Genomic DNA, 15,789 nt, shown 5'->3' on the forward strand with positions numbered 1-15,789 from the left:
TAATATGTTGATCATTACAAAACAGGACTATACAGGTTCACAGTGCTTAGCAATAGTATGCCATGAACAGGGTTAATCTGAATTTCACTTAGTTTTACCAGGCATATGGTTTGCTTATTCTGTGTGGTTTTGCTGGTTTATTATTCTGTAGCTTATTTGTAAGAAAAATAGATCATCTTCAGTTAAAGAAGAACCTAGAATGTGAAAGGATTGGTTTATAAATTATGTAAATGAAAGCACATTTAAAAGATATTTCATCAAACACAACTTCTTTACTTTGTAAAACCTCTCATTAGGGTATAGAGTTCTGCCTCTTACATGCAAAACTGGTAATCAAGTTAGGTAAAGGAAGTTTTGACTGCAGAAATACTTGTAGGGAAAAAATGATAGTCCTGAATGATGTTATTTCCCCTCCAGCCCAATGTGCTGAGAGAGAGGTGTGTGCGTCAGGAATGGGGAGGGGACCTTAAGACAGGATCTCACTATGTAACCCTGGCTAGCTTCAAACTCAGAGATCCAACCTGCCTCTACCTCCCAAGAGCTGGGATTAAAGGAGAGTGCCACCATACCCAGCCTTTGTTTTTTCAACAAGGTCTATGTAAGTTCAGATTGGCTTTTAACTCATAGAAAATTCTCCTATGTCCACCTCCAAAATACTGGGATTAAAGTCATGGGCCACCATGCTCTGCAAAACCTTTGTTCTAACTTTGCCTCATGTAGCCTAGCTTGGCCTCAAACTCACTAGTGGCCAATTATGACCTTGAACTCCTGACCTTTCTACCTGGGAACTGAACTCAGAGCTTTGTTAGTGCTAGGCCATAACCCTAGCCACACAAACCTTTGATCTTAAAGCACTGTGTAGATTAATAATAGTATTCCCTTTTTAAAGGGAATTTTAAGTCAGTATTTTCATTCCTCTTTAATTTGGGATTTAAACCCAACGCACTTTACCACTGAGCTGTAACCCTAAGCCTCCTATCCCAGTGCTGTTTCCTCCGAGGAGCAGAGCTAAGCACTTTCCCAATAACATTTTAGGCAAGGCGTCTGACAATTTTTGACACATTTCTTCAAATAACCCCTATGATTTGCTTCCATAGTCCCTTCACCCTTCCCTGTGCTATTAACCTGGTAATTTTGCTTGTAGTGAAGTGCAAAGCAATTCCAAATGACAGTAAATTCACTGGCCTCTGCTAAGAAAGAAAAGGTGGGGGCATGAAGGGCTGGGCGTAAAGGTCAGGCACTGCCAGAAGAAGCCCAGCTTGTCTTTCAAAAACAGGCTCCTGGACTTGTGTACGGCAGATAAATCTTCAAGGCTTGAAGAGGAAAGGCTACTTCACAAACACCACAGAGTTTGGATTTCTAGAGGCCACCCAGGCCAAGAATACATCCCTAAAAGAAGGAAAGAACACAAACTTATTATAGCCTGCATATATATATTCTTGAACTATGTTGTGTCTTTTCAATAAAAAACATACCCAAATAATTCCCTATATCACCAAAACATAACATTATCATCTTAGTAAATATAGGAACAAAGGAACCTAAAAGTGAGAAGTAGTGACAGTGCTAATCTATCTCTTAGAAGTTTGGGGCTAGAACACATGTGCTGTTTCCATGGATATAGGTAATTCCCTGGAATATTTTGGTAGAAGGGCAAAGCTTTCACTTGCTACTTGCCCCTTTCCTATCTCTCACCAATTTCTTTGGCACTGGTAACTGAATCAGGCCCTTACTCATGCCAGGCCAGCTGTCTTCAATTGAGCTATAGCGCATCCCTAAGCGATTGAACCGAGCTGTTTTCTAGCGGCATCCCTAATCAGATCTATCCATCTACCTATCTGCCTAAGGTAATCTGACCACTTCCCAAGAGCCCGCCTTCTATACTGCCACTTCAATCTGAAGAGGGCTGCGCTCACCTGCAGTGCTTCACCACACACTCGTTGCTGCAGTATTCGTTGTCCCAATCCTTACTGACCACAGGAGGGTTCTCACAACCAGACCTCACGCATCGAGGCTGAGGTGACAGTGTTACAGGGGATCCGCTCACCAATTCAACGTCCATCTGAGAAGGAGACTCCACCTTAGAACAGGGAGCAAACACAGATGGATCAGAGTGCTACCTACCTAGTCAAAACATCTCACATTCCAGTAGAGAAATAGGTACCATACCCCCTCACAGAAGGAGTTCCAGAAAAAGGTAGGTTCTTGGTCTTCTCCTTTATAACCAAGCTTTAGAGTCTTGTGAAGCAGGATGACATGTAGATTCCAACTAAGAATTTTTTTTCTTTTTTTCTAATCGGAGCTGAGGACCGAACCCAGGGCCTTGTGCTTACTAGGCAAGCGTTCTACCACTGAGCTAAATCCCTAACCCCTAAGAATTTTATTTTAAAGTAAGTTGTTACAAATTAAAACTGGCATGCAGAGGCAGGAGAATCAGATTCAAGGCTATCTTTGGCTACAGTGAGTCTATGTCCTGGCCTACAGGAGACCCTATCTCAAACAAGAAAATTGGCAGAATTGGGTTTTTTTGAGGAAACAATACAGGCTTACCTCAGGAACCACATCCGTGATCATTTCACAGATTGTCTCAGGAGAGGTCGCCTCTGCTGGGTGGGCCTCGGGGCTGCAGTTCAGAGGCTGCTCAGGGCTGCTTTCCACAGCTGGAGGGATGAGGGCAGTCTGCATTTTCAGAGTGGGTGGAGGCACAACCTTGCTCTGCAGAGGGGGTGGCTGCTGTTGTAAATTGATTCTAACTTTCTGAGGTGGAGGCTGTTGCATGGCCTGAAGTGGAGGAGGCTGCTGCAGAATGGTGACTTGCTGTTGAGTTGGGGGCTGAGGCATTTGTTGCAATGGAGGAGGCTGTAGTCGGGGTGGAGGCAGTTGCATAGAAGCAGCAGCAGCTGCTGCTGCCTGCAACACTGACCGAGTGACAATCTGGGCCTGCTGGCTGGGCTGAATAGTAGCTGTACTTGTTTGGCCTAATTGGAGCCCACGGGAGGTAACCACTGTGGCTGGGATAACAGTAACCATTCCTCCTTGAGACATGGTAATAGAAGAGGGCAACATCTGTTTGGTAATAATCAATTTGGTAATATTGGGCTGACCTCCAGCCCCTGAGGATGCCTGGTTTGTCACATAAGATGAGAGTGTGGAATTAACTACAATGCAAGGGGACAAAGCAGGCGACTCCGTTGAGGCTGGTGCTGGAGATGCTGGGTCAGCAGTAGTCACAGGAGGTGGTGAAGGAGTCTGTGACTGTGGGACAGGATCTAATTCCACTGTTTCCACAGTAGCCTAAAAGAAGACCAAAATAAAAAAAGCAATGAGTAATTTACTCTCCACTGCAGCACACATTCATCCTCATTACATTTCAAGAAATGATATGTAATAGATAGAAAAATAAATACTTATAAACACTGAAAATAATGGATAAACTCAAAGACTACTTTGCAAGGCTTATGATATGAAATACTTGGGAAGCCTTAAATCAATTTTAACATTATGTAATAATAGGTTCCACAGGGCTTTTTTTTCTTTCATTTTTATTGTATGTGTATGTGTGTCTATCTGCACATACGTGCACAATATATGCATGCTTTGGGAGGTCAGGAGAGTGCACTGAGTCTTCAGAAACTGGAGTTACACATGGTCCTAAGCCACCATGTGAGTGCTGGGAACTCAGGTCCTTTGCAAGTAGAGTCAGTACTCTAACATGTGCCCCTCCATTTTTGAGAGATGTGTGTGTGTGTGTGTGTGTGTGTGTGTGTGTGTGTGTGTGTGTGAGATTTACCTAGAACAACTTTTATAAAATGAGTTGGTTTGAGATACCCATTTGTTGTCATCTTACCTGACACTCCTGGTTGTCTTTATAAGCAGCTAGCGCCTTGAGATACTCTTTCTTAGCAGCTTCAGTTTTCCGCTTATACACCTATGAGAAGACACTGTTTCAAATGAACCATACTCCGAGGAGAAACTGACAATCTACTACAGTCCATCAGGAACTCAGTCCAACCTCAGACCATTCCTTTCAGTGAAACCATTTTTGAGCAAGCAAAACGACAACCTTTATGGCAAATTCAATCTACTGTCTTACTAAGAGTATCTACACTTCTAAAGTGAACAGCAATCCATGTTCATTGCTGTATCAAAAACAAAACCACCTCCAAATTGTAAGGTCAGTAGTCTACATAGCTCAGCACTACCCAACTCTGAAACTTTTCCCTAGAAATGTGCTAAGTTGTCAAAGATGGCCCCAAGAGTCCTTACCTCTTATGTGCCCCTTCTCCCACTAAATTTAGCTGAAGGTAAAGCTGAAGGCTATTTCCTCTTCTAATGAATCTGGACTGTCTCTGTGACTTGTTTGGTCATTAGAATGTACCATAGTGCTTAAAACATGAGAAGCTACATGAAGAAGCAACAACATACCAACTGATAGATGATAGTAGCTGCCAGCCATAGCCACCATAGCCTACCGTATTGTTGCAACAGTAAGAAATCCAGGCAAGATCAGCAGAAACACCAAACTAACCCATGAGGATGAGAATTAAAGCAGCAATAAGTAACTAAAATAAATTATAATAAATTCAGCCTTTTGTTTTAGATACTGAGGACTTGCTTTGAGAGGCATGTAGGGTAATGATAATTACAGCTATCTTCAGTTTACATGTGATGATTAATATCCCTCCACCTACACCTCCTGCGGCACACACCTTCCTCAAGCTAGCCTTTGAAATCCATGATCCTCTGCCTCTATCTCCTAAGTGCTGGAAGTACATACCACTATTACCAATTGATTTTTTTTTTTTTTTTTTTTTTTTTTTTTTTTGGTTTTTCGAGACAGGGTTTCTCTGTGTAGCTTTGCACCTTTCCTGGGACTCACTTGGTAGCCCAGGCTGGCCTCGAACTCACAGAGATCCGCCTGGCTCTGCCTCCCGAGTGCTGGGATTAATGCTGGGATTAAAGGCGTGTGCCACCACTGCCCGGCGATTATTTTTTTTTTTTTAATTCAGTTTAAATTTAGGAAGATTAACTATGGTTTTTCAAGTTTACATTTCATGAGAAGACCGTTAATGAAACTGTACCTGAAGAGGGATAGTTTTAACATGCAACTTAACAAGAAAGAGCTTAACTTTACAAATAGAAAAATATGAGGCTTTAGGAAGTTTACCTAAAAACTAAACAGTTAAAGACACAGAGGGATTAGGCCCTATTAGTGGATGTCATATGGAATGTTGAAATAAGGAAACTAACTATCCTAACCTTATCATTTGGAAGCTGTATGACCTTAACTGGGCAGTGAACCTCAGAGTCCCATCTTTAAGTTTTTTGGGGACAAGATTTCTCTGTGTAACTCTGGCTGTCCTGGAACTCACTTTGTAGACCAGGCTGGCCTTGAACTCACAGAGATCCGCCTGCCTCTGCCTCCCCAGTGCTGGGATTAAAGGCTTGTACCACCACACCTGGTAGAGTCCATCTTTAGTAAAGAGAGGATGGTTATTTAACAGTTTAGGAAGAATGCAGTATTTTTATAATGAATTTTTATCAATTACTTGTGTGTACATGTGTATGTTTCTGGAAATGTGTGTAGAGATTAGATGTCAGCTTGTAGAAGTTAGTTCTTCCCTTACACCATGAGGGATGTGGGGCTCAAACCCAATGAGCCATCTTGCAGTCCTACTTATAGTTTGGCAATGAATTTTCTGGGCTAGAGATTTAGCTCAGTAAGAAAGCATACATGTATAAAATAGGAGAGCTGAAGCATATATAAAGCCTTGGGTTTGCTATCCAGTCACAAAAATAAATTAAAATGATTTTTTCTGTAACTTCTAAAATAAAGGATGTGCGACTGCCATTAACAAAGAGCTGACAAGTAAAGATTCATGGTGGTGTGAACAAGAATGGTCCCCGTAGGGTCACATATTTGAGTGTGTGAGAAGGATTAGGGGTGTAGCCTTGTTGGAGGTGTGTCACTAGAGGTGGGCTTTGAGGTTTCAAAAGCCCAAGCCAGGCCCAGTGTTGCCCTCTTCCTGCTGCCTGCAGATCTAGATGTAGAACTCTCAGCTACTTCTCCAGCACCATGTCTGCCCGTGTGCTGCCATGCTCCCCACCATGATGACAATGGACTAAACCTCTGAGCAACTGTAAGCAAGCCCCAATTAAATGCTTTCCTTGTAAGAGTTTCTGTGGTCATGGTGACTCTTCACAGCAATAGAACACTAAGATTCTGTCCAATTAAAACCTTAGAAAATGTTTACTACCCACAATTCACCTGTTTTTGCTCTTCTCCAAGACTGTCCCACATGGAAGCCACTATCTTCGAAACCTCACCAAAGGTAGCATTGGGGTTCTGTCCCTTGATGGCAGCCTGAGTATCACGAAAGAATAATGCATATGCAGAGACTGGCTTCTGAGGTTCATTAGGGTCTTTCTTTTTTCTCTTCTTGGGAGCCTTTTGCTTTTTCCCTGTTTCCACCACCACTGTCTTCTGGGTAGGAAGTTGCTGTCAGGGAGAAAAACAGAACTAAGAAAGGGTTTTGATAGGAACAAAACTAGGCAGGAGAGATGGCTCAGCAGGTAAGGAGGGAAAGCAGCCACAGCCATGGCATTTAAGCTAAAAACAGAAGCAATGGTTTGGAAACCACATGTGAGTGAGGATCACTAAGAACAGAGATTGAAGAGAGCATTGTAACAAAATGAAGAGGTAGGAACCCACACCCAGAACCAAGTAAAGATGATTAAGCTTTATATGACAAGCATTTTACCCTAGAATAGCAGTAGAATTAATTTTGGCAGGGAATGCCTCACCCTCCGGAAATCATCAACACCATCCTCATGAAGTGAATTGGTAGGTGAAGGAGTAGTTGAAAGACGATCCTCAGGTGACTGGGCAGGTGGCAAGATGGTGCTACCTCCTAAACTCAAACCAAGTTGAGAACTCAGTTCTGACTGATCAATAGTGGTCAACTGGCTATGTCCCATTAAGCCAGATGTCATGTCTGTCATTGGTACATCAATTGTAACAGGTGGATTGGCACTATACTGAGTTCCTATAGAATGGTCCAGGTCCTGAGAGAAGCAGAAGGACTAATTAAAACACTAAACATTAAAATACCATGTCCCCCTCCTTAAAAATCCCTGGCTCATGTAGACTATCATCATTTAAATCCTACAGAACATCAAATAATTTGTCTACATAAAAAAAAAAAAATGTTGGGAGGCCAGACATGGTGGCACCTGCCCTTAATTCCAACACTCAGGAGATAAAAGGAAGGGGGTGAAATCTCTGTCAGTTTAAGGCCAGCCTGATCTACTTATCTGAGTTCTAAGTCAGTCAGGGCTTTATAGTGAGACCCTATCTCAAAAACAAACAGAAAAGGACAAATAATTCATTTAGTATAACCTGTGGGTAATGACAACATACAAGCTAAACCCACTAGTATCTTCCAGAATAATAGTATTTAAAGTTGTAATACATAGGCAATGAGAGCAGAGAAGCTGAAGTGGAGACAGATGCTTGTCATCAAACACATGAGATGGAGATAATGATATGCTGGAAATGCTAAACACTTATAACTTCTGAGTCTATAATTAGCACTTTATTTGGTTCAGCCCATTTTTTAAATAAATCACTCAATGTGCCATTTATATATACATTTGAATTCCAGAATAGGAAGGCTATTACAAAAAACCCTTTTAAAAAATATGAATTATTTTCATTTCAGAATGTCCAAGTTAACACTGGCTATTTTACAACTTAAAATTATTTTTAAAGACAATCTCATTTATTCAGGTAAAATTAAGTCTTTGTGGTTGAGTCTTAAGCTTATATAAGAATAAGAAACCAGTACTAGCCATGTTTAACATGGACTAGAGATTAACTTTTGTCCTTCTAAACCCATCCCTATGAGCTTGGGTGAAGGCGCCGCTGTGTGTCACTCCTTACCATAGTCAAGCCCCCACTCAGGAGCCCCCCGCCCTGCTCCATCAAGCCGTGGGTCATGCCCACAGGCATGTCCAATGTCTGAACTCCATATTGAGCTGCAAAGCTGCCATCCTGTGAAGAAGAGGGGTCTGCCAGGTCATCAAAGTGGCCGACCACATCTGAGACAGCCAAGGAGGGGTCGGAATCCAAGGAGATAGGTGGGATTTCAAATTCCTCATCACCCAAACTTGGTGTATGGAATGTCTGTATGGGAAAGGAGGAAAAATTAGTAAGAAGAGGAGAAACTGCATATCTCCTGTTCTAATTTGTCTTTAAACACAAGTAAGTAAGGAAACAGCCTATGATGCTAAACATCCCACTACAGATACTAATATACACCAGTTATCCCACAATATTATACTTGAATTTTCAGACCACAGAAATGAACTGTTCACCAGCCAATCACACTTTGTTGTTTCAGGTTCCTCTGGATCAAATCCTAAAAAATATTGCCATAGGAAACTTACCTACCTCTAAAATATTCGCACTTAAGAGTTTCTTAAGGCATCTTAAGTAGGCATGGTGGCGTACACCTTTAATCCTGGCATTCAGGAGGCAGAGGCAGTGGGATCTCTGTGAGTTCAGGGCCAGTTGGTCTACATAGCAAGTTCCAGGGCAGCCAGAGCTACACAGAGAAACCCTGTCTCAAAAAACAAAAACAAAAAACCCCCACCGTTTTAGAAATTTCAGTGTTAGCAAATAAGATTCTTACTTGTATAGGATTTGGGGGCCCAATAAAACCAAGAAAAAGGATAATAGCTACAAAGTAAATTTGAGGCTGGCCTCCTTACATAGCAAGGCTTGTCTAAAAAATAAAAAGTAAACACAAGGAGAAAAGATTAGAGCACCTGGCCCAGTCGTCCCCTCTTAAGTCTGACGGATAATAATCAGTCTTCTGGTTTGTTGTGGGTTTTCCCCCCATTTCCTTTCCTTCCTTCAAGACCTAGTCTCAAATGGCAAGCCTGCTGGCTACTGTAATTAAGTGTGTACTAGCACACTCAACTTCACTCCTATTTGGAATGGGAGCACTCACACAGAACTAACAGCAATGTCTAACCTAAGATGTGTTTGACAGCTTCCTTGTGGCACTAACAACTAAAACAGAAGGATCTGTAGCAATAAAGTATTACAAGAAATAAGCAGGTGGTTTTGTAGCAGGCTCATCTATGGCTCAGCTCAGCTCATGACCTTGGGCAGGTTTTCCTTACCTATAAAAACAGAGATTATAGCCTGGCACAGTGGTACACACTTGAATCTCAGCATGCAAGAGACTGAGCCAGGAAGATTACCATGAGTATCAGGCCAGGCTGGGCTGTGTAGTTAGTACCAGGCCATCTAGTGAAAGACCCTATCTCAAGAAAACAAAAATAAGCTGCGTGTGGCCACATATACCTTTAATCCTAGCATTCCAAAGGCAGAGAAAAGTCACTCAGTCTAAACTGTTCCCAAGCTCTGGGCTTTTTTTTTTTTTGGGGAGGGGGGAGATCAGTTTGGGGATTATGTTTATAAGAAGTATGCTCAGGAGCTAGTGAGATGGTTCAGTGGGTAAATAAAGGTGCATGCTACCAAGCCTACCTAACAACTTGAGTTCAATCCTTGGGCTCCACATGGGAGAGAGAGAACCTATTCCTCACTACCAAACCCCGTTAGGGGGTACAAGCATGTGTGTGTGCGTGCGTGTGTGTGTGTGGGGGGGGGGGGGATACACATAGTAAATAGATATAATGCAATTAAAATATGGGGGGCTGGAGAGATGGCTCTGAGGTTAAAAGCACTGACTGCTCTTCCAAAGGACTCAGGTTCAATTCTCAGCACCCACATGGCAGCTCACAACTGTCTGTAACTCCAGTTCCAGGGGATTTGACACCCTCACACAAACATAAAATGCAGGCAAAACACTAATGTTCACAAAATAAAAATAAAAAAATAATAAGATAAAGGATGCTTAGATACTGAATGAAAGAGGGGCAAGGGAGATGATTGGCAGTTAAGAACACTTGCTGCTCTTGCAGAGGACTGGGGCTCAGTTCCCAGCACCCAGTCTGGTGGCTCACAAGACCTTCCATTCCAACTCCAGGGGCTCAAATGCCTTCAGTCCTCTGTGTGCGCACTCAGACTCAAACGATTCTGAGAAGCAAACATGAAAACTGTCACTGCCCTCCTCTTCTTATTCTCTCTCTCTTCTTTATCCTCAATCATTTGCCCTGAGGCTTGAACTCAGAGCTTGCCACATACTAAGCAAAAACTCTAAAACTGACTCATATACCAACCATCCATCATTTAAAAAAAGATAAAATAAAATACAAAAGTTTATTAAAGCTAGAATGATGGCTCAGCACTTGCTATTCTTCCAGAGGACCTAGGTTCTATTCCTAGGGGGCTTACAACTTTGTTTAACTACAGTCCCCAGGGATCTCATGCCCTCTTCTAACCTCCATGGCCACTAGGCATGTGGTACACAGACATACATGCAGGCATAATATCCATACATATAAAATTTTTAATTTAAAAAAGTTTCTTGTATATTCATTTTGAAGAAACCAACTTTAACATCTAATTTATCCTGTTATTATGGATCCTTAAAATTATTTCTAAAAACAATAGAGTATGGGGAGGAGAGATTGCTCAGCAGTTGAGAGCACTGGCTGCTCTTCGACAGGACCCGGGTTCAATTCCCAGGACACACATGGCAGCTCACAGCTGTCTGTAACTCCAATTCCATGGGATCCTCACACAGAAACACAAGCAGGCAAAACACCAGTGCACATAAAATAAAAACACAAGAGAACACACTGGGTGTGATGGTGCACACTTATAATCCCAGCACATAGAACAGCGGTTCTCAACCTTCCTAATGCTGCAACCCTTTAACACAGTTCCTCATGATGTGGGGACCCCAACCATAAAATTATTTTCATTGCTTCTTTGTAACTGTAATTTTGCTACTATTATAAATTGCATTGTAGGGGCTGGAGAGATGGCTCAGAGGTTAAGAGCACTGCTTGCTCTTCCAAAGGTCCTGAGTTCAATTCCCAGCAACCACGTGGTGGCTCACAACCATCTGTAATGAGACCTGGCACCCTCTTCTGGCCTGCAGGGATACATGCAGGCAGAATACTGTATACATAATAAATAAATAAATCTTTAAAAATAAATAAATAAATTGCATTGTAAATCTGATATGTGACCCCTGTAAAAGGGTTGTTCAACCCCCCCCCCCAAGGGGTCGCAACCCACAGGTTAAGAACCACTGATTTAGGGGCCAAGAGAGATGGCTCTGTTAAGAGCACTGGCTGCTGTTCTAGAGGACCCGGGTTCAATTACCAGCACCTGCATGGCAGCTCACAACTGTCTGTAACTCCAATTCCAGGGATCTGACACCCTCACACAGACATACACACAGGCTAAACACCAATGAACATAAAGTAAATAAGAACCACTGACTTAAAAGCCAAACAATGCAATTGAAAAGAAAATTGTGATTTAACAGATCAAATTTTAGACAGGACCTCATTATGTAGTTCCAGCTGGTCTGGAACTTGGAGAACTGCCGCCTCTGCCTCCTGAGTGCTGGGATTGAAGGTGTGCTCAAACACAAAACACCATGTACCAGCCAACTCACTGAGAGAAACAGAAGACTGATCTTCACATCACACAGCTTCCTACCTGAAGCAGTGCAATAATACTGCACCTTCCTCTCTGACACTCATTCTTTTAAATGGCAATTTTTTCATATACCTTCAATTACCTCATGGCAGTTTGGATGGACTCTTTGTTAACTGACGGTTTAAAACTTCTGTTCATTTTCAAACTGTACTAGTACTTGGTATATTCTAAATGAGTTACATGTGTATATTATAAATACCTTCTCTTCTTGAGTTCCTATTTATTAATGTATCATTCTAAATCTTCAGAATTTCATACATGAAACTCTCTACATGTATGTACAATGTATTTGTAAATACAAATTTCATATATGTATTTACAATTATGTCTTTTTGTGTGTTGTGTCTCCCCCCTCCCCCCAAGACAGAGTTTCCTGGAACTCATTTTGTAGACCAGGCTGGCCTTGAACTCACAGAGATCTGCCTGGCTCTGCCTCCCAAGTGCTGGGATTAAAGTCGTGCGCCATCACACCTATTATGATTTATATGTATGAGTATTTTGCCTGCATGTATGTATCAGCACCACATGCGTGCCTAGTGCTCAGAGGCTAGAAAAGGAATAAGACCCTCTGGAACTGAAGTTATGGATGGTTGTGAGCCACCACATGTATGCTGGAAATTAAACCTGGGTCCTCTGCAAGAACAACAAATGCTTTAAATCTCTAAGACATCTCTCCAGCCTCAATGTCTTTAAAAAAAAAAAAAAGAACAATTTATTTTCACTTGTATGTTATTGTATGAATGTTTTGCTGGCATGTGTGCCTGTGTTATTGTGTGTGCAGTGCCTACAGAGACCAGAAGAGGGTGTGGAAACCAGAGTTACAGGCCCTTGTGACCTGTCCTGTGGGTGCTGGGAACTGAACCCAGGTCCTCTGCAACTGCAGCCAGCCCTTCTAACCACTGACTCATCTCTGCAGCCCTTATAATGATGTCTTTTGATATAAAGAAGTTCCTAACGTGAACATAGTCTAATTCTCCAATTATTTCATGGTTAGTATTCTATATAGGCAGCTATTGTGGACTTTCTCAAGACCCTTCAGATTATAACATCACATAGCATTATGGGAACTGAAACAAAAAATAAACAAACAAAAACTTGAAAAATTACTGTTCTTCAAAAAAGGGTTGCTAAAAAAAAGTCACTCACTTTGAAGTTATCTGTGAGGTTCAAAGTAAGACTGAAGACAGCAAAACTCACACACCAATCAACATAAAGATAAAAGCCAGGCATGGCGGTGTGCGCGCGCACGCGCACACACACACACACACACACACACACACACACACACACACACACACTTTTAATCTCGGCACTCGGGAGGCAGAGGCAGATGGAAGCCAGCCTGGTCACATAGCAAGTTTGCCCCCAGCCAAGACTGCATAGTGAAACTATCCCCCCAAAACAAAAACCATAAAGGTTAAAAATTCACCACCAAGAGGGCGAGAAATAAGGAGGTGTGAAAGTTGTAAATAACAGGCCAGGCAGTGTTTGCACACATCTTTAATCCCAGCACTTGGAAGGCAGAGGCAGACAGATGTCAATTTGAGGTCAGCCTGGTTTACAGCATGAGTTCCAGAACTGTCACACAGAGAAACACTGTCTTGAAAAACACCAAAAAACAAACAAACAAAAACAAACAAAACAAAACAAAACAAAAAAAAGTTGTAAATAAACAATAACAGAACCCAGGCCTAAAGGAAGCTATTGAAATTAAGCTTAAAATTTAGCCTTTAATCCCAGCACTCTGGAGGCAGAGGCAGGCGGATCTCTGTGAGTTTCAGGCCAGTCTGGTCTACAAAGCGGAGTTCCAGGAAAGGTGCAAAGCTACACAGAGAAACCCTGTCTCAAAAAACCAAAAAAAAATAAAAAATAAAAAAATAAAAAAAATTTTAGCTGTGTGCCCCCTCTTCTCACTAAAAAGATCATAAGCCATAAAAAGGAAAAAGAAGGGCAGATGCAAGTCTGGAAACTTCCCTTTTTCTGTCAGTGCTGGAATCAAGGGTCTGGAATCAGCAGGCGAGCTCCACTACCATAGTCCCTGGATGTAAGAGGTACCATCTCTCATGGAACCACCTTCTCATTGTTCAACTTCATAAAAGGGGCCACTGGTGGGATAAATTTGAAAACTATTTGTATTTACTTTTTTTTTTTTTGAGACCTCAAAACTAAAGGCCAGCCTGGTCTACATGGTGAGTTCCAGGACAGCCAGGGCTACTCAGAGAAACCCCATCTCAGAAAACAAACAAACAAACAAAAAAACAACGCACCCCCCAAAAAAAAACCTAGCAGCCGGGTGTTGTGGCATATGCCTTTAATCCCAGCACTCTGAAAGGGAAAGGTAGAGGCAGGCAGCTCTGCAAGTTAAAGGCCAGCCTGAATTATATAGTGAGATCCAGGACAGCCAGGGCTTCTTAAAACAAAAACAAAAAACTAGCAACTACTCACTGTCAATCTCAACTATGAAAATGTTAGGATTTATTATAGGACAAACCCACAAAACAGCAATCGACAACTTTTGGTGAAAAAAAAAAAAGATGAAAAAGAAATGCAAATGATTCACATCGCTGGGGGTGGGAGGGAGTATATAATCCTCAAAAGGAGGTCCAAGGTTCAAGTTCTAAAAAAGAAATTATCATACACTGCATCTTTTACTTTGGCTTTACCTAAAGAAGTGTTATGCTTATAGTAGTAAAATCTGTCAACCACGTTTTCTGGAATATCTTAGAGCAGTGGTTCTCAACCTTCCTAATGCTGCCACACTTTATTACAGTTCCTCATGCTATGGTGACCCCACCACCACAAAATTATTTTATTGCTACTTTATAACTATAATTCTGCTACTGTTATGAATCATAATGTAAATATCTGACATGCGACTCCCAAGGGGTCGCGACCCGCTGGTTGAAAATCCCTGTCTTACAGGCTCCAACAACCATTGTTTCTACTTCACACCATATTTAAAAAGCAAAACAAGGGGCCGGGTCGGTGGTGGCACATGCCTTTAATCCCAGCACTCGGGAGGCAGAGCCAGGCGGATCTTTGTGAATTCCAGGCCAGCCTGGTCTACAAAGCAAGTTCCAGGAAAGGCGCAAAGCTACATAGAGAAACCCTGTCTCGAAAAAAGCCAAAAAAAACCCCAAACAAACAAACAAAAAACAAAACCAAAACTAACAAACCCTATTGTTATAGTTTTTTGACAACTGTGATCCAAAAGTGAAGTAATGTGCCCCAAGTTTATAATCACTGGCAAACAGACTCCACTCCTTTTATGTTCTCTAGCAGCCATTTCCTTCCTTCTGTCCTTCCTTAGCAAAGCACGCAGAAACCACGTCGGTAAAAGTAACCACTTTTATCAGAAGTTTCAAAGAATTAACACCTGTCCGAGGTGAACCCTTGCTAGATAAACTACTTTCTTATCTCGATGTCTTTACTGAAAAAAACCTTCTTCCTTGCTATCTTGTTGCAACGATTTCACCCTAACCAAGGCCGACAATTCCTTCGTTCTCGACCCTCAGAACCGGACCCCTTCCTTCCACAGGCAGTCTCCCCAACCAACATCCTGGTTTTCGGATGACAGCCGCTTCCCGTCCGTCGTCCCCCCCCACCCCGCCCGCTCCCGACAGCCCTCCGAGGCTCCCGAAGCCTGGGCCACCGTCCTCCCCCCAGCTCCCGTCCGCCCCCGCGCTCTCCCCGCACCGTCCTGCCCCAACCGCTGCCCCAGCGTCGGCAGCTTTTGCTCACCTCGGCCCCGGACAGGAAGGGATGCGAGGGCCCAGTGATCGTCAGGTAATTGTCATTTCCTCCGGGAAACTGCAAACCAAAAAAAAAAGCCACGGGGGATAAGTGAGGGGAGCAGGGGTGCGCTCAAACCCCGGCGGCCCCCAGCACCCCCGAGCCCCCCTCGCTCCTCCCTGGCCTGGCTCCCCAGTGTCTGCTTCCACCTAGTCGGCCGCGCTGCTCGCCAAACCCCCCAGACCCGGCGCCTACCTCCATCTTCACAGCAGCCCTACCAGCCTCTCAGCGTCCGCATCGCTCCCACCGGCCCCACCGGGTTCCGAACGCGTCACTTCCTCACGGAGGAGCGTCGCTCTCCGCTGATTGGACGGAGCCCCGGCCGAACGAGTCGCGAGCCGAGCTGCCGG

The 15,789-nt window shown here is 43.0% G+C and overlaps 1 protein-coding gene across 2 annotated transcripts; it reads right to left on the reverse strand.

Moving 5' to 3' along the window:
- Window positions 1-250: 250 nt before the first annotated feature.
- On the reverse strand, window positions 251-15,728 carry Tox4 (TOX high mobility group box family member 4). 2 transcript variants are annotated; one of them, XM_028856130.2, is made up of 9 exons: window positions 15,635-15,728; window positions 15,389-15,457; window positions 7,943-8,185; window positions 6,805-7,065; window positions 6,269-6,499; window positions 3,848-3,928; window positions 2,551-3,294; window positions 1,917-2,062; window positions 251-1,389 (listed from the first exon to the last, which is right to left on the reverse strand). In XM_028856130.2, the coding sequence occupies exons 1-9, from the start codon at window positions 15,638-15,640 to the stop codon at window positions 1,329-1,331; spliced, it is 1,842 nt and encodes a 613-aa protein (XP_028711963.1). In that variant the 5' UTR covers window positions 15,641-15,728; the 3' UTR covers window positions 251-1,328. The 2 variants fall into 2 exon arrangements, with proteins under 2 accessions (XP_028711963.1, XP_028711962.1); XM_028856129.2 differs by having other exon boundaries at window positions 1,917-2,080.
- Window positions 15,729-15,789: the final 61 nt, after the last annotated feature.

This window comes from Peromyscus leucopus, chromosome 9 (genome assembly GCF_004664715.2).
Source record: "Peromyscus leucopus breed LL Stock chromosome 9, UCI_PerLeu_2.1, whole genome shotgun sequence".
NCBI lineage: Eukaryota > Metazoa > Chordata > Mammalia > Rodentia > Cricetidae > Peromyscus > Peromyscus leucopus.

What these genes read in the sequence shown, in the direction of transcription:
- Tox4 (XM_028856129.2), bottom strand. An exon ending in TCACGGATGTGGTTCCTGAG is followed by an intron (nt 2,081 to 2,550) that starts GTAAGCCTGTAT and finishes CCCTGTTCTAAG; the next exon opens with GTGGAGTCTCCTTCTCAGAT. An exon ending in TGTGTGGTGAAGCACTGCAG is followed by an intron (nt 1,390 to 1,916) that starts GTGAGCGCAGCC and finishes TCCTTCTTTTAG; the next exon opens with GGATGTATTCTTGGCCTGGG.